This window comes from Triticum dicoccoides, chromosome 4A (assembly GCF_002162155.2).
Source record: "Triticum dicoccoides isolate Atlit2015 ecotype Zavitan chromosome 4A, WEW_v2.0, whole genome shotgun sequence".
Lineage (NCBI taxonomy): Eukaryota > Viridiplantae > Streptophyta > Magnoliopsida > Poales > Poaceae > Triticum > Triticum dicoccoides.
The window spans coordinates 749993630-750012749 of NC_041386.1; the positions used below are offsets into that span (position 1 = coordinate 749993630).

General features: G+C 36.2%; 1 protein-coding gene across 1 annotated transcript; it reads right to left on the reverse strand.

Moving 5' to 3' along the window:
- Nucleotides 1–389: 389 nt before the first annotated feature.
- On the reverse strand, nucleotides 390–18843 carry LOC119290044 (achilleol B synthase-like). Its single transcript, XM_037569173.1, has 17 exons — nucleotides 18763–18843; nucleotides 18203–18292; nucleotides 17902–18087; nucleotides 17498–17582; nucleotides 16352–16518; nucleotides 15706–15894; nucleotides 14966–15079; nucleotides 6158–6280; nucleotides 5953–6072; nucleotides 5334–5432; nucleotides 3838–3894; nucleotides 3162–3208; nucleotides 2921–3064; nucleotides 2656–2833; nucleotides 964–1038; nucleotides 771–854; nucleotides 390–518 (listed from the first exon to the last, which is right to left on the reverse strand). The coding sequence occupies exons 1-17, from the start codon at nucleotides 18781–18783 to the stop codon at nucleotides 405–407; spliced, it is 1893 nt and encodes a 630-aa protein (XP_037425070.1). The 5' UTR covers nucleotides 18784–18843; the 3' UTR covers nucleotides 390–404.
- Nucleotides 18844–19120: the final 277 nt, after the last annotated feature.

Genomic DNA, 19120 nt, shown 5'->3' on the forward strand with positions numbered 1-19120 from the left:
ATAACAATGTTTCGTAGTATATAAATAAAAAGAAATTGCAAATGCTTACAAGAAGAGCTAGCTAGCCTAGGTGGTCATCGGGGTCACCAGGCTAGGATGTCCCGTGAGGTTGCGTGTTTGAGTCTCTAGCCACACAATACTTTTTGCGAAACCAAAATAGTGGACATTCAAAAAGGAATTATCAAAGTGAGACGAAACCAAGTATATCACCTTGCTTTATTAGTTGGAATAGAAATAGATTTCATTACAATACATAAGATACCAATGTTCTCTAATGTGTTTTGCCTTAGTCAATTGGTGCTAAGGATGTATGTTTTACATATATGTAGTTCGTGTATACCCCCTTTTGCAATGGGCACAGTTACACCTACGAGAAGTGATGTAACATATCATGTTCCAATGTTTCAGTTCTTCTCAAGTAGTCGACGACGAAACTCTCCAATAGCCCAGATGGGATATAATTTGCAGTAGTTGCCATAATTGAAGTACACGGAGCAATTGAAGCATCCAACGTGTTCCTATCACCAAAGGTGTAAGTTCATACTGTTTGAGGTAGCGTTAATAGACATTTCCATATAAAGTAATATAGTATAATACTACCGCATATGTATTAGTCTAATAGCGTCCACTACTAGCCTCAAACGAGTATATACTAGACATTCCCTGAAAATAGCTTTTTGACGAGTATGTACTAGTTACGATTCTAAGAAGGAACAGTAATCTGTTAATATAGTGCGATACTTCTGTAGCCTCAAACGTTCAACACTTACTTGCTGGGGAAACTCCCCTGTGTCTAGTTGCATATTCATCAATTCTTTTGCGGCATGATACAATGGTGTGGGATCTCGTTCAACCTGAATAGAATTACCGCGAAATTGAAATAACATATGGATATTAGAATATTTAAAAAATGATATATTAGCTTCTCAGAGTCAATATAAATGAACCATTAACAAAATATACCTGCCCAGCAAAAACTAAAGCCAACATTGCCCAAGCAGTGTTCACTGCGTGAGGACTAGTAGCATCCACATAAGTCTGTAAAATATTAGAGCGGAAACCATTTTTAAATTCATTAAGATGTTCCCTAATCAGTACTGACAAATATATCAAGGTTCAAAGGAAACATGATATAGCAATTTTTTGTTATAGTAATGTTAAATGGCCAACCATTATGCAAATAATTCACTATTTAATCAAAAGACTCAAGCTGGTAGCTTGCACAATATGGGCATCACAACAAGACATTTAGCCAGGCAAATTAAGAGCAGCATCAACTAAGAAATTAGAATAAACGTATTATCGTCACAATTTCACTACCCTCCAAGACAATGACATCACATGAACTAACATGACTAATTTCTCTATGCATGTGACAACATAATAAGAGAACTATTCTTATTGATTATAGATGAAGAATGAGCAAGAATATTAAATGTAGAATTTGGAATTTTTCGAAGAGCAATGAGTTATGGGATGGTTAACTACGGCATATATACAACTATTAATTACAACAGAACTAAGTGTAGCTCAGAAGGGAGGTTCCTTCTAGTGGAACCAGCCCACCCAGGTTCAAATCCTAGAAGTAGTATGGTTGCTCTAAACAATAGTAACTACAAGCAAATAAAAATATGCAAGTTAGCGATGGTGAAACAAGTAGGGTTGAGAAGGCAGTCGGTTAAGACCTAGGTGAACCCCTAGCAGATCCTATTTCATTGGGGTTCCCAAAGGGGTGATGGTTTTAGTTTAGACTGAATGTGTGTTATCAACACTATTAGAGGTGATAAAATATGGAGTGATCACCATCTACTCGGTCCGATCATACCATGAGGCCATGGTGCGATCCTGCCACTTGGTCTATTTTGTTTCCATTAACTGGTGCATGCTCGAGTTTGTACATATTTTCTCTAATCTATCAACACAATGAGGCACAATAAATATTGCTTTTTCTCTAGAAATATAATGATCCCAAACTTAGGAGGTTATCTTTTTTTTGAGAGAATCTTTTCCATGTTCCAATTTTTCAAAGCCTACATCTAAGAATGAAAGATTTGGGTAGCATACCATCGATGGATCTTCACTTTTTTGGTGATGCATAATCATATGTATTTGGCCAGAATATAGCCCATTTTAATGAAATCAGGTTCATTCGACAAGAGTTTGGCTAGAAACTAGAACTTAACAACCATCTCAATTACAACTCAAGACTAGAGAGATGATATGAATAAACACGACTCTGTTGAAGTAGAGAAGAAACTATACGAACAGAGGGCCCAAGATCCCTTATAAGCTGGTGTTACTCTATAGATTGCCTTGGAATTATAACCGGGCTGGAGCAAGGATGCTGGTTTTTTTGGTCCAGGGTTGCGCAACACACTCCATTCCTAATGAATTTCCAATGGGTGGTTTCAAATTCTGAACTCTTTGGGAATTTCGAGTTTGTGCTAGTGATCGGAAAGATACAACTATGAGTGGATAACATCTCGAAAAAGCTTGCTCAGGGATGGGCAGATAGCATCTCAAAAGCTTTCTCGAGAATAGACAGATAGCAGTTTTTGTTTAACATATCAAGCTAAAAAAATACAAAAACTAACATTGAACATACTAAACATTAATCAAATTGTGTGGTTAGATACAGAAAAGAATAAGAATTACCTTAGTTTCACTTGAAAGATAAGTCTCACCCCATCCACCTGTACTTAGCTGCTTTGACAACAGAAACTTGCATGCTTTTCTTATGAAGGAACTATTGTCGTAAGTACTTCCAGCAGCAATTAACCCTTTTACAGCAAATAATGTTACATAAGTGAAACACATACCCCAAGTGCCAAACCTATTGGATAATAATTATTCCAGTTATTGTCTGCCAATATTGGAACTACAAATAATTAGCACCAACAAACTAAATTATTTTAGATACCATGATCCATCCTTCCGTTGACTATTCTCAATAAACATGGAACAATTTTTTATGCATTTTCCTATCTCATCTTTGCGGTACCCTGGGTAATTTTCACCAAACATAATCAAGGCTTCAAGAACCGATGATGTGCATTCGACCGATCTATCAATTAATTTAAGTACATAAATTAGCTCTTGGAGTATTTAGAATGAAAAGTAATAAATGATATTTTCTGGCGGCAAGATGTTTTTCTCCTTACGGATAGTCGACCATAATATTCAGAAATGACTCAGAAGGGTTGAGGACCTATTTTAAATAAAACCCATGTTAGTGTTGTGTCAGGTAAGACAAGCTAAAACAACAATTTCATTTTTCCATTCTGATTTGATATAAAATAAACAAGAATGAGGAATAACCTATGAGCATAAAACTTAAAAGTGGAGCAAAATGGATCTTGGAAATTAAAATTCATTCCCCAATTTGAACTATTAGATTATGCTACAACCTTTTTTCATATGCATGTGCCTATTTGTGTTCTAGTATTAATATAAAGGGTACTTTCTGCATAAGCTAGTCCCACTCTTTTTTGTGTCAACTATTGGTATTGTTGTTTGTGACTATACTGCTAGTAGTCCTTTGGGCAGATCAAACAATACCATTCAGAAACAGATGATTCCCAAGGAAGGTCTGGTGTACTATACCATCCTGCCTATTTGGCTAGTTTTAAATTTTTATATTGGAAACAGTAATTATGGTGAAGAACTAGTTAAATTGGACTCCAGTCTCAATTTTCAAAATGTAATTGCTTTTCTTGACTGTAAGATCATTTTGTGCACACAAGATTTTTCTTAAACTGATCACATGCATCTGAAATAAAGTCCCCAAAGAATAGCACCTGGTTTTCCAAATCTGAAGTAGAACTGCCAAACACTCACCTCTATCAATGATGTAGTTCTCTTACACTCGTATGTGGAAAAGGTACCATCATTGTTCTTCAGTAGACAAAAATGTATTATCAATTATCGTTGATTTGAGGGTCAAGGTAAAATGATTTAATAAGAACACATAACCCATAGGTAAGCATTACGAGATACAAAGTACAAAATAATTCATATCAAAGGAAGGAGTTTTTCTTGAATGACATATTAACTTAAAACTCATACTAGAAGAGAAAACTACATCAAATGTAGTCAACAATATTGTATTAAGGGGCTGATTATGATACATTTGATTGTATCTGATTCACTTGAGGTGTGCCACCCTTGGAAAATGAGTCCATGCCCGGCAAAGGTCTCTCATTCGTTCAGCAGAGATAGAGGATCGTAGTCGACATTAGACCATGCCAGCCTAGCATTGCCTAACAGAAACAATTGGTTGTAACCCAATCCTACCCATAGGGACTAGGAGGCACTTGTGAAATATATTGTCGACCACTCCTTACACGTTTGAGCTTGTGGGTGAGATAGATTGTGCATGCGATTCAACATGGCACCAGAGCCAAGAAGTTCCAGTTCTACATGTTGGTTACAGGGTCAGCTACCACCACAATTTTTTTAATATAACCTACAATTTTATTTATATTTGCAAACTATGATGTTTTAGGGGTTTTAGTACATTTTATTCCACAAATCTTAACCTCTGACACATTCACTTGAGACAAGTGTTATCGAGTCCAAGACCTAGCTAGACAACAAGATATTGCTAATAATATTCATGACCTAAATAGATCACAAATCTAGGGATTTGATAAACCTCTAGACACGATGGGAGGGCTGAAGTATATTGCCCACTCATTCTCACAATTTAAGTTTTTTGGTAAACTGGAAGGGTAACCTGAAGGTCAGCACTGGACTGTGAAGTGGAGGCCATTTCCATTGCTGCTAATTTTACTCTCTTTTGGCAAGCATGCTTCAACAAGGTGAGCGCCACGTAATTGCACCACAGGAGGATGTCTATAGATGTCGGATTGGTCAGGACATCAAGTGACTCACTTAACGTACCTCAAGGAGCTGGCTTAGTAGTTTCAAAGCACAATGATCCATATGACAATCCTCGCACTATTTTGGTGTACCATTACGTCGTTTACTCATAGGTAACAAATTATCCTTGACACTACTCACACACATTTATTGTTCATCGGGGCACTATTTACTAGTAACTTTTAGTAATTTAATTTTCATCTTAACACTGTCATGTCTATCTATTTAAATGCATTATAGTGTTAATGTATATTTTAGATGGTTTTTTCATGTTATCTTTGACCCAACGACACATTGTTGAAATATATGCATTGCCACACCATCATCTATGGCATGAGAACACAAGAGCTGATAGAAGTCGATTGGTTTATTTATCATTTATATTGAGCACCTCACAAAATTGAGCAAATTAAATATGAGGACATGAAAAAAGATTCAAGTTAAAGTTATACCTTGAAAGAAAGTAAGCAATCCACTTCATCATACAACCTTTCTTCTTTTATGGGACCCCCCACAAGATTAGGAGAGATATTTGACAATATCAATAATGCCTAAAGAGGAAAGAATTATTAAGAAACTTATGTTAAGCAGTTAGTGACATATCCACACATTCTAAAAGTTCGGAATAATGGCACAAGTGACATGCAAAATTTGCTATAAAATTATGACAATGTATGTATAATACTCACTCCGTAAAAATATAAGACATTTTAGATAAATAAAGTAGAGATAAAAAATATCTTATATTTGTTTACAGAGGTAGTAAAAAATGAGCGGTCAAGATGGGTTGTTTTTGATATGTGTATGATTACGGGTTATCCTTTTCTATAGAAATTTATTGCATATTGGGAAATTTAAGAATCATTCACCATTCTATTGATTAAGTCATAATGGTTGCGAATGTACCTAGTTCAGTTGATTAAATTATGTTCAGATTGGAATCAATAAAAGTGCATTTACTTTTTACGAACCACATATTAAATTGTATTGCACTTAGTGATCAGTTTTTGCCAGGAAAGAACGTTCCCACTTTTCAAGATTAAGAGAATATTAAAAGTAACTTTTCTTGACCTTAAGTGCTTCTGCAGTGCAATCTGATATAGACCAACCATTATCTGCTGTTGAAAGTGTCCATGAACCTTTCGATCTATGGCGGTAATAAGCTTCACTGTCGGGGTGGTTCTCAAGAACCTGTAAGTAAGAAATTAATGTAATTTTTTTTGCCAATTTTATTTTATTTACGCTATGTATTATCGGGAGATAAAAAATATTGAACCTGTGAACTTTTCAAGAACCCATAGGCTTTTTTAAGTGTTGGACCAAACTCATTAACAAGGTCTGTGGAGCAATAGGCTTGGATAATAAAAGCTATCTCCCAACTTTGACAACCATCATACACCTATATATTGTAAATAATTTAGTCAAGATATGAGTATAAAATACAAATGCATCTTCATAGAACACCTGAATACACATAACTTATACCTTTGTATGTAAGAAAGTACCGGCAAAAAAATGAAAATGTAACATCATTATTTTCATGAACTAAAAAGGTTATATTTTCATTGTAATCCCAAAAGATGTTGCAGAACATGAACATGAACATATATTTATTTCGAGTTGTATAAATTAATCCTAAATGTTTATGGAATGAATTTGCATAATAAAAAGGAGGGAATGAATTTCCACAATATCGTATACTTGTATTTCAATATTATCATTGGAATCCTCTTGTCTAGTTTGATTTTCTAGAATATTCTTAGGAATTTTTCTACCATTTTTATTTTTATTTAGATTTTATTATCTTCCAAGATTTACTTTACTTGGAAAATTGTTTCCAACTAAAATGTCAAATCTGGCCAGCTAAACTCGCACCTCTCTCCTCCCTACAAGGCAGCCGATATACTCCTTTTCTTTCTCTCCTCCCCTCCCTCTTGGACTCTTAGGCCAAACCCACGTCACCACATCCTGGCCCCGACGCTTCATCTCCGCCATATAAATTATATCCTCTTTCAGGTGTGATGTTGAATTTCCTATAACCGATTTATTTTGTACTCTAATTATGAAAAAATATAAACTTTTTTGTGTAATTGATAATTTTTTGTAGCGAAGACCTACCTCTATCGTGCATGTGCACCAATTTTCATAATGTAATGCAATGTGTGGAATTCTATAGAATTATCTATTACCTATTTTATTTATTTAGATAGACAATAATTTATATTTTTAGCAATTTTTTTAAGATGAAGTGATCTTTAGTATCATTTACAAACCTTATCACATATATGTTCTTGTTGTAATAAACCATGTTTGGGTCTATGCTTGTAATTATATTTTTTGTTTGACATGATTCTTTACTACAAATTGTAGAGTTGTTTGCTATGGAACTGAACGCAATATTGTTTTATTACTATTTTTATTCTGATCCAAGCCCTAGGCCAAGCGTTGTGTTAATGCATGAAATTCAAATGCATAGTTTAGCTTTGTTCATAGTTTTTATTTCACTGTTGCAATAGAAATGCTTGTTTTTTAGTTGCACATTTTGTATAGGCTGTGGTTGTTGTTTTGCCTTTATATATAGTTAAATTTATCTTAACATGTATTTGTGTTAAATTATTAATTTTGATCACGCCATGTTGTTGCTTGTGTAGTTAAAATGCATAGCATACTAACACACTATGTAAAATATAGTAATTTTCATAAAAATGTAATAAATTACAAACTTGGATGATAAAATTGTATTTTCTGAATTACTACATTTTATACACCATTTTATTAGATTTTGCATATTGCGTTAATAATGGATGTAGAATAAGCTATTCTACACTCATGCTTAGAATAGATAGGACATATTAATATACACGCACGCTATATACACGCACGCTATATATATGTAACTAAGCCTGAGTGCTAAATCACTTATTCTGCGCTCCAGCCGGCGTGTGCTCCCCGCACAACCAGAAACTCAACTAAAAAAAAAGTGCACCAACCTGGATTGCCTCCTAATCAAGGGTAAAAGATGGATAGGACATATTAATGCACAACAAAGTTGTACTAGGAGCATTTAACCATCAAATCCAACGTAAAAGCACACTGGTGGATAGTAAAGGTGCACTAGTTATTGGTAATGAATTTTTGTTGTTGTTGTAAAGGCACATGGCTGGTCGCCGTGGACTTTTTTTTTGCGATCAGTGTGTCTAGATTTCTACGTACAAAAAAGGGTCTCATTTTTCATTAAACTAAGATTTGATTGTAAACTTTGATGTGAGCGAGCACGCATAATGCTTAGCGTACGCTCTGGCTGGTCCTAATTAAGCGGGCAAGTCGCAAGGAGAAGGCCTCCTCTCCACCGCCAATTTGTTGAGGGTAATGGTGTGTGCAAGAGAAAGTAACACGTTTATTTTTGTTATGATGCGTGGTGACGACATCGCAACTTTGAGGTCACTAATGAGTGGCAGTAATAGAGAAAGTATAGGTGGTAATGGACGAATATTATTTACCAGGCAATGAGTTTCTGATGATTTGATTCAGTGGAAGTAATATAGATAGTATAGGTGGTAATGGACACAGATTCTTTACCATGCAACAAGAAATGACTACATGTAGTAACAAATTAATACATGCTCACTAATTGGCAGTGGTAGAAAAGATGGAGGGGATGGTAATGAAAAAATATGCTCAGTAATGGACACTGATTCTTTACCATGCAGTAATGCATGACTACATGTATTAACGAATTACTACATGCTCATTATAATTGCTCTTTTACGATCAATTACTGGTTTGAGGGGTAGGCGTCGAGGTAACTTGTTACTATTGTTTTTTTTTGAGGAAGCGGTGGACTCTGGTGTTACGTTAGAATTTTCACAGATGAGCGCAATGCACAAAAAAAGGAAACCAAAGACTACCCAAATCTCGCACGATCCCCACCCATCTAATTCCTCTAGACCACTCTGTCTCCCGTGCAGCTAGGTGCCCCGCCACCACCGCCTGCCGCCATAGCACCGCAGCATTGCCCCAGAGTCCCTCGGTGCTGGATCCTGGCTCGAGTGGTCTAGTTAACCGGCGAATACCTACCATCCATCCTCCTGATGTAATCTTCTGCCTTTAACTCCTCCTATGGCACGTGTCAGAGAGCAAAAGAACCGGCGTCTGGGTAGCTCGTTTAGTGTGTATGCCATGGAGGAGGCACGATAGGTGAGGCACATGGATCCGGCCACGAGCACCGACACAAAACTCGTACAAAATGCCCACACTACTTACCAAGAAACCAGCGGTGGCCATGTTTTAAGTGCCCGCCACTGTTTATTTTCGCCCATGCAGAAATTAGAAAGAGTGTACCAGTGAAGGGTCATTAGATATGCCCGCCACTGTTAATTGTGAAGTAGTGGCGAGCTATTTACAGTACCCGCCATTGCTAGTTTTCCAAAATAGGTATGGCCGGTGCCCGGAACCTCCCGCCACAAATTTGAGTTCACCTATAGGCCTTTTTTCTAGTAGTGCTAATTTAGTTAGGATACATAATTAGTTTAAAATGCAATTATAATATAAAATTTACCTATACACAATTAATCTCCCTTGAATTTGTATGTTCCAATTTCATGACTATGCACATTCCACCATGGCACATCAACTATAAAAAGCTTATACATGGCGATTAAATATGTGCTAAGTTTTCTGGCCATGGCGCTAAATAAGAATGTTGTAAAGTTAATGGGCGTAGCGCGACGGAGCTGGTAGTAATTCTCCAAAGTTTGGGTATGGATGTGTAATCAGATATACAAAGCAAGTGTAGGCCTCCTCGTGGAAATTGCACCTTTATTAATAACTGTGTGTAGATAATTTCAAAAAAAAACAAAGTGTACATGTAGTTGGCTGTCGTGAAGTCTTGGCCTTGCATCTATCTTAGTTGAGACATGTCTTATTCTCCTCTTATTTGGTGCTCTTTATAAAATATAGCAAATCGCACGGAAAGATATTTAAGATCAAATTGACAACAAGTAGCTTAGCGCGCGTATTAATATATGTATTGTGCATTATTAGCAATAAGTTGAATGTGATATGTGTAACATATATTATCGCTCCTGGGTGTCAATTATATGGGGTGACCTACCGTGCATATATAATTCCGTAACTGATCTTTCATGGGACACTACGATTGACTAGTACATGATCCACAAATAATAAAAGCTACAATCACCTTCACTAATTTACTTATAAGCTATCTTTGCATAATTCGACTAGGGAAGGCTGTTCAACAGTAATTTAATTAACTGTACACAATATTAATTTGAACACATATAGGAATAAACACTGTGCCAGTAGTCCCTCTGTTCTCGGAGGACGACAGCAACCCAAGCGCTTACTCAGGGAAAAATTATGGTGTGGGACTTTTTTTAGGGTGAAACTTCATTTAGTTGGAGCTACAACAACCCAATCGGTCGATCAGTTAAGAAAAGTTTGTTCCCTGGTTTTAAACAAGGTTGAGGGCTATCACATCACTAAGTTCATTAAACTTGGGTTAATTACTTAGATGGCTGGCAGGAGCCTATAAAAACCCAATAGCTTGATGGCTCCACCCACCATATTTTGAGCTATCTAGTGACCGAACATATTGTGAGCTTAACTCGCCGCCATACCTACTTCATCGGCAGCGAGGGAGATGTTAAGGCTGAAGGTGTCGGAGGGTGGCGGGCCGTGGTTGCGGTCGGTGAACAACTTCCTTGGCAGGGCAGTGTGGGAGTTCGACCCCGACCACGGCACACCGGAGGAGCGTGCCGAGGTTGATAAGAGTCCGCCGGGAGTTCACCCAACGCCGCTTCCAGAAGAGGGAGTCACAGGATCTTCTTATGCGCATGCAGGTATACCCGGACGCATACTCTATATACGGTAGATGTGAGATAATACCTCACATCTAAGTATAATATCAGTGTCACCTTTTTGTTCTTGTTTGTTGCCTTTTTTTTGTTGTTGATGTGCTTGTTGGCCACAGTCCCGCGTCGGACGTGGTTGTGCCGATCCAGTTGTTTGTTGGTGCTCGTGTGTAGGTAAGTTGCCGCCGGTTAGAATCGATCAAGTTGATCACTTGGCTAGGCTAGCTTCGGCCGTTGAGCAACTAGTACTAGTATGTTCTGTCAAAGAATCGATCAGGCTGTTTCTAGCTAGCTTGTATGTATGCAACTAGTTGACTCTGCTCTCATAGTCGCAGGACAGGGCCACTAGTTGTCACTTTTTGTTTTATTGTTATTGTTGTTTTGTGTTGTGTGTTTTCATGCAACCATCTTGATTTATTTATTTTGCATTTTTCCTTTTGTTTCTTTTCATTTCTTAATCAGAAATTTTCAAATAAAAATATTTATTCACGTCATTTAAAAAAATGAGACATTTGGAAAATGTTCATGCATTTTTTTTAAAAAATAGACATATCAGCATCTAAGCCATGTAAGAAAATTTTGCGTAATTTATGAAAACATTTCATACCATTCAAAGATAATAGTTGGTGCCATTTAAAAAATTGTTCAAGCGTTTCAAAAATATGTTTGTGACATTTTAGAAAAATGTTAACGCGATGTAAAAAAAAGGTTGGTCCCAGTTGCAAATTAAGGGTGGACTCACAACTAGGCAACTGAGACAGAAAAAAAACTTCAGACCCAGTTAGGAGACGAGGGTGGACATGTAATGTTGCAAAAAAAGGGTCGACCCGGTTGCAAGTTGTTGATGGACTTGCAACTAAGGCAAAAAAATGGGCCTAGTTGCATGTTCATAGTGGACTTGCAACTGAGCTCGAAAAAAGTTTGATCCCGAGTTGCGAGTCGAGGGTGGAATTGCAATTGAGCCTGAAAGAGAGGGACTTGCAACTGAGGCGAAAAAAGATATCAGGTGCAATTGCGAGTCAAGGATGGACTTGCAACTGGGGCAGGAACAAAAAGCGGGGCCCATTTGAGATTCAAGGATGGACTTTCAACTGGGGAAAATGGTCTATCCCGGACAGAGCCCAGTTACGAGTCAATGGTGGATTTGCAACTAAGGCAAAAGAAAAGATTAGACTCGATTTGAGTCTAAGGGTGAATTTGCTACTGAGGCAAAGAAAAACCAGGGCTCGGTTGTAAGTTGAGGATGGACTTGCAACTATGACAAACATAAAATCGTCAGCCCAATTGCCAGTTGAGTATGGGCTTGCAACTCGTTCAAAAAAGGGTCGGGGCCAGTTGCATGTCAAAGTCCTCAGTTTCATGTAGGGGGTGGACTTTAACTGGGACAAAAAATGGGGCGCAACCTAGTTGCATGTCGGGGATGAACTTGCAATTGGGACAAAAAGGGTCCCCCCACCCCCAACCAGTTGCGTGTCAAGGGTGGACTTGCAACATGCAATTAGGACAAAAATCGTGACCCATTGGGTGATCTTATTTTTTGTGTATACAGATCAGAAAGATGGTTGTTAGCCCGTGCTGATTTTCATAGGTACAGTAGGCAGCTTTTACTATATTTAGTTATATATTTTTGGCAGCGGCATTTAACTTTACTGTACTAAATAATGTAACCAGCACAAATTGTTTTTCTACTCCCTACGCAGTTAGCCAGTTAACGTGGAGGAAATCAACTCTAGTATTAGCTGTGTGAACATATAGAGAGAAAAAACACAGAAGTTTACCTTATGATTTTTTATCTTTCCAAAAGAAAAATTCATGTCAATGAAATGTAGTTAACTTAGTATATCACAACAGCCTACCAAGGCAAAAAGTTGGCAGTTAGCTCTACTTAGAAAAAAATCAGAAGTAGAAGTCTATCGTTTTCAGTTCATGTGAAAAATGTAACAGTTAGCCTCGACTTCAACACCAAAACAAAAACAGTTAATTGGAGTTGGCTAGCTTACTGAAGGTTGACTTGGCAGTCCTGGTAATTAACTTGGTGTTAACTGCCGAAGTGCCCAGTAGTTAGCTATTTTAGTCCTACCAATTACCGTGACACAGGGAAAAAATAAATAAAGAAAAATGTACCTTCAGTCCTAGTAGTTAACTTGGTGTTAACTGCCTCAATCCCATGTAGTTAGATATTTTAGCCCCGGCAGTTACCGTGACCCAGGAATGAAATGAAAAAAAAAGTATATTCTATCCCGGCAGTTTGCTTGTGTTAACTGCCGCAGACTCGTCAGTTAGCTATTTCAGTGTCGGCAGTTAGCTTGACCCGGGAAAAAAAGGAAAAAGAAAGAAAAAAAGTTTCTTCAGACCAGGCAGTTAGCTTGGTCATCATATGTCAGTTAGCTAGCCCGTTCGGGCAGTTTGTGTGTACTGTAGCAGTTCCAACAAAAAATGACGTTTTGAAAACTACTCCTAAACAATATCGAATCTGAAAATGAGTTCTATATACCAAAGTTTGGGCTAATCTATGGCTTTCCAACAGTGTATCATACATATCATTCCCATAAATAATTTGAAAATTTGTTTAAAAAAACCCCAAAAACTTGTTTGAAGAATTTAAGTTTCTTGAATTTTGTTTAGAAACAGTAAATATTTTGGAAAACGGTCCACATGCAAAAGTTCTGCCTATTAAATAGCTATCCAACTTTATATATCATTTGCATCGTTCCGATAAACAGTTGAAAAATTACGATAAAACCATGAAATAACGGTGCCAGAAAAAGTATGATTGGCATATGATGCACATTTAGCTTATCTATTTTTTGGCAGTTAGGAACGGTATTGAATTGTTTATTCAGGAATCAGTTGCAGAATAGCTGGGTATATACATACTTCTAATATACTGATATTATGGGCGCTAGTAGTAGTTAAGCTAGCATAGTTCGCAATAGTAGGATTTTAGTCTTGTTGGTGAAGTATGATTAGCCATGTTAAACCCTGACATTGACCATTCGTTGGATTCTTTGTACTTACCTCCACATCGTGCTACCTACTTCTTGCTCTTTGGCTTGATCAAGATCTTGCTACCTCATCACACATGCTTTTATTTGGATGCTATTTTTATTTGAGTTATATTTGATCAGGTATTTATTTATGCTTCACCTCAACTTATCGAGTTGTGTTTGTTTCATGCCTCAGTTTATAAAATTTGACCAATCCAATAAAATAGCATCAGTATTTGAGCAACCCAAACCTACTGAGGGACCAAAACTACCTGGTAATGGTAGTTAGGGTGAAAATTACACCCAAAAAAGATGAGCGACGACACTACACAACCCAATAAATTGCATGATGAAATATACACTTATCTTTTTGGAACATGAACACACAACATATGCAAGAAGAACTATAAACAATACTATTATGGTTCTAACATCTAGGTCCATCTCATGGTATTCCTGCACTTGTACATGTCACAGGATTATACCTATAATATGGTTGCGATGACTAGGTTGTGAATATTGTGGCATGTTTGTGTATATAGGGATTGTTAATTAATCCCTAACAATAGAATCTAACTTTATACAGCTCCGGGAAACTAACACTACTTCCTCCCTCTCATAGACTCTATAAGAGCCTAGTCAGCACACAACGCCACCTATTGGTGACCTGATCACCCCTACATTTATGTTGGCACCATGTGTAACATCTGTATATCTTCTCAACACAACGACACTCAAATCTCCATCATATTCCCAAACTACAATATCTTACGTTCAACAAAGCAAACAGGTTTGCGACATATCCCTTCCCTTAATAGTTTTTTACTCAACTCTGACATTTATCAATCAACATCAGTAAGGTTGTCGACCAATCATATGCAAAAAATGAAATTAAGCATAGTGATTATAAGCATTAGTGAAATTTTCATACTTCAATCAAAAGAAGGAACCATTCATGTGAGTGGTGCAAAATACTATTAAAAGGAACTTATCATATATATAATTAATTAAAAATGATAGCATGTGACATTCTTATCTCGTAATATGTTTTTAGTGGCAAACAAACTACCTGGCAACACAAAATGCACAAATGCACAATCTACCAACAGTAGTTGGATCTAAAGGATAAAGTAGTTACACCATTGTTTACACATAATGGTCCTAAGCCATTATAACCCGTAAAACTGGAGTGAAGGAAAACTAGTCAGGAAAACAAGGTGTTACCTGTGCTTTCATGCCATCTTCTGCAAGCCATAAATAGTCATAGATCCTTGGAATATGTAACCTCAATGTATCTGAATTTGGATCGTCAATCCAGCAACAGATCATATCTAGTGCCTAGAGAATTTTTTTTCTCAAAGTGTTAGTTCAAATTAATTAGATTATGAGATAAATTGCCGGAAGATGGCAATCAAATCATCTGGATGGTAAAATGTCTAATTGGGATGTTAACACATGAACTTAAATATCAGGGGTTCGGGTTGGTTGGATTGTCCTATTTTAAATATACATGAAAAGTAACACAAAACATCTATCGTGCTGTTCTCCCTTTTGTCTTCATATATATTTAATACAATACATGTACAAAGGTGGAAACAAAGTGCAAAATGCATAACCACAATGGTTATTACACTAAATATATGCATGACGAATCATTAAAACATTTCTTTATGTGAGTGCTCATAGCTCGTCTAGTCAACATGTAGTTAAGACATCATTGGCTATGAGTCTTTTTACCTTTAATATTCTCTAGAATTGCGGGTTGCGGAAATGACATATAGATATGCAAAATCATGAAGAGTATGCATGATATCTATAGTTCATTCCTATTTAGCTCACTTATGATACTAAACATAATGGTTTGACCTTCGGAAATGAATTAGGTATGGACTTAAAAATATTGCAAAATTACCAAAAGCCACCCATTATTCCATTGCATGGTTTCAGAAGCAAGCCAATATTACCTTGTTAATTGGAGATATACCGATATATTTAGTACTTTCATCTTCATAATGCATATGTTTCATGAGGTTTTTCAATGCTTTATCTCTCAACTTATTAATTGGCCAGCAATTCAACACTGGTTCCAAAAATTTAGTAAGACACGTCCAAATAGCATTCTTTATCAATGACTGTGGATGACGAAGGTCTTCCTGCATGCAACAACGAATAATAACAGAAAAGAAGTTAAAGCTTCTATTTAGACATGTAAGTTAAATACTTGAAAATTTTAATAAACTAAAACATGAAAGATTTACACATAGTAAATACTTGACAATTTTAATAAACTAAAACATGACAGATTTACACATAGTAAATACTTGACTATTTTAATGAAACAAAAACTAAACTTAGTTTGAGATATTCAGGTTGTTCTAATTTTATAAGCATAGAGGATACAAATAACCAAATCATAGTATGTCGTATAAAACTATAAATCTAAACATACATGGTTATTACTTCTCATTGTGAGATAGTGTACATAAACAAACAAATTATGTATGTGGTTTTCACTTTGTCGTACGATACTTTTCTAACAAACGACTTACTAGTATATTTGCTTCTAAAATAAAGGTTACACTTCGAGCTAGCAATCTTACTAAAACGAACCTTGGCACAAGTAACACGTGCTTTATTCCAATTGACCTCATGATATGGTTTTCTATATATCTCCTCCCTTATTGCTAATATTGTTGGTGTAATTGGGCCAACAAACTTTTTGCCATAAAGATAAGACATTGGCATATAAACCAACCGGCAAAGGCACCAGAATCGTCCTGTGGAAGATAAATTTCACATGAATAAAAAAATGGTCATAAAAGCAACACCCAACTGCATTGTTGAAGGTGTTGACTGCTGAATCATTCTTGATTCATTACCACATAAACAACAAGACATGGCACTCAAGAATTATCGTTTCAAAACAAGCAAGTTACACATGTTACTTACTAATATAGAACAATCATTGTTCGTACCCATGTTATCAACTTACACTCATAAAAATCAGTAGATTATGGATTTATTGCCCTTGAGGGGTGGGGAGTGGGGGTGGTGGAGGGGTAGTTGTCCTCCTGCAACCACTGCCCATGTCATCATTGGAATTCGTGTGACCATATTTCTTTCCACCGATAACATTCTAATAAGGTGCAATGATTGTAAGGTGGCCCCGGGGTGGGGGGACAACTATCCCCCGGGGCAGCACACTATTTTTCTATCACCTAGACAAATAAAGTGGTCACAAATGATCCAAAACATTTCACAAAGTTATATGTGAAGTTCTAAAATTATCAATCATTTATATATTTGCATTTATTATACTAGATTACAATTATGTCCTATTTTGTATTACCATTTTAATAGGTGGAATCCCAGATATCAATTCCAATGAATAATGGATTCAATGAAGTTTGAGTCTACTAAAATATTTTCCATGTATCTACAGTTTATGGAAACATCAGCTTTGAATAAATACTTTTCTTATATCGTTAACATCTCCCTGTAATGTTGTAAAATTTAATCAAAATTAGTGACATAGTTAATAGACAATACATGAATGCATGAACATCTCAATATGGTCATGTATGGTGTAAAACTAGCAAGGAGAAAATCAAGAAAATTGACCAGTGGATGTACGAAAACAACAAGGACAAGATAGATAGTAAGAAAAAACTTAGCAAGTTAGTGCATATTTTGTAGTGAGGGAAATTACATATGTCGAAGATTCAATAATATTTACTCTCACAAAATAACAAATACCTGGATGAATTGGAAGAAAATGTGGGACAAGCCATAATTCAGGAATGATCGAATTATTTCCAGACCATTCATACAAACCGACCACCTTTATTTGCAAACAACAATTTCTTTCATTAAACCCTCCTTAGCCCAGAAATAACGATTACTAGGAAAATTTAATTGGTTGGATTATTTATTAACAATCTACAACATACACAAAAGTTTCTGGTAAAATGCATTATATTTACCTTATGAACTGCACTAACTTTATTAAACATAGTTAGGGAAAAAGTTAGACTTAAAATTTAAGTGGATTAAAAAATCCCTTGATAATATTGGAAGTTATTGTGTGTATGAAAGAAATGGGCCTCCTTGCCGATGCCTAAGGAGACACATATTATATTGCCTGTGCTTCATTGGCATACCGAGGTCCATATCTTTCCCCATTGTGGTATTGCAACTGCACTTCCATGTGATAGAATCCAGGCACGTCCCTTGGTCAAGGCTTCATTTTTCACTTCATCAAGAAGCCTCAACGTAACATAGTTTAAGCATGATCCAAACATGGTGCTCGGCGTCGACACTTGCGTGCCCCAACCACCATCTTCATTCTACATGAAGTACAATACATAAACTTACGTCATATTTTTCTATACCATGGAATAGTAGTACACATATTGCATAAATAGACTGCTAGTATAAATTATTAGAACTGATTATGCATGCCTGATGGTTGTAAATATAGCGACAAATCTCCCATTGATGTTCTGTTGAAAGGACAGTATTGAGTGATCCAGTAACATGAAGAGCAAATATCTGCATTAAAAAAATCATCTCCATAATGTTGTTCATAGACTAACTATGGTATGGAACTCTTGAAAATTAGTTTAGGAATATTAACAACCAAAATTAAATTGAACCCTCCAACATTTGAAACTATTAGACTAGGTTGGTAAAAACCATTATGTATCTCGTGCATCTATAATATAGGTTGCATTACAATTAGAAGGTCATTAAGAATTACAAAAGGAAGTGACATGAGAAAGCTTCCTAGCATAAGTACGTCTTTTTTACAAGTATATCTTTTCTGGCAGTACATATATAACTCCTTTGAAAGAGTTAATTAAAATGCAACTAATTGCTGAAAATTATCTATCAAATAATTAGATTCACCATCCAACAAATAGATCTTGTTCTTTCTCCTAGAAATATCCACCAACTAACTATAAAATGTATTTCATGAAATAAAGTCAAAATATAATGCTATGCGTAAACAAAATACACACCAATATAGGCATAATGAACATAATTCCACTGAAATCGCAAGCCCAATGCCCATCATGTGCTTGCAGATCAGAGTGTTGAGTAAGGGCTCGCCTCAAGCATATTAACATCGTCCCTTCTGTGACTTCTCCACTATCTACAAGCTTGATAGCCGGAAGATCCGCCTGAAGGTGCTTTTGATTTGCGTACTGCAATAGATAATAGTCCAACCTGAGCTTTTCATGATAGGTGATATACTTACTTTAAACCCTAGTTTGCATATTAACACAAAAAAGAGTGGAACAAAGAAGGAAAATTTCTTCCGATATCTGAGCTAGAGTGTAAGTAAATGCTCTGAAGATTGTCCCTTATCCTATACCC

What these genes read in the sequence shown, in the direction of transcription:
- LOC119290044 (XM_037569173.1), bottom strand. Translation starts at nt 18,783, where the DNA reads ATGTTCATTATGCCTATATTG. An exon ending in TGTTCATTATGCCTATATTG is followed by an intron (nt 18,293 to 18,762) that starts GTGTGTATTTTG and finishes TTTTTAATGCAG; the next exon opens with ATATTTGCTCTTCATGTTAC. An exon ending in AATATTATGGTCGACTATCC is followed by an intron (nt 3,065 to 3,161) that starts GTAAGGAGAAAA and finishes ATTAATTGATAG; the next exon opens with ATCGGTCGAATGCACATCAT.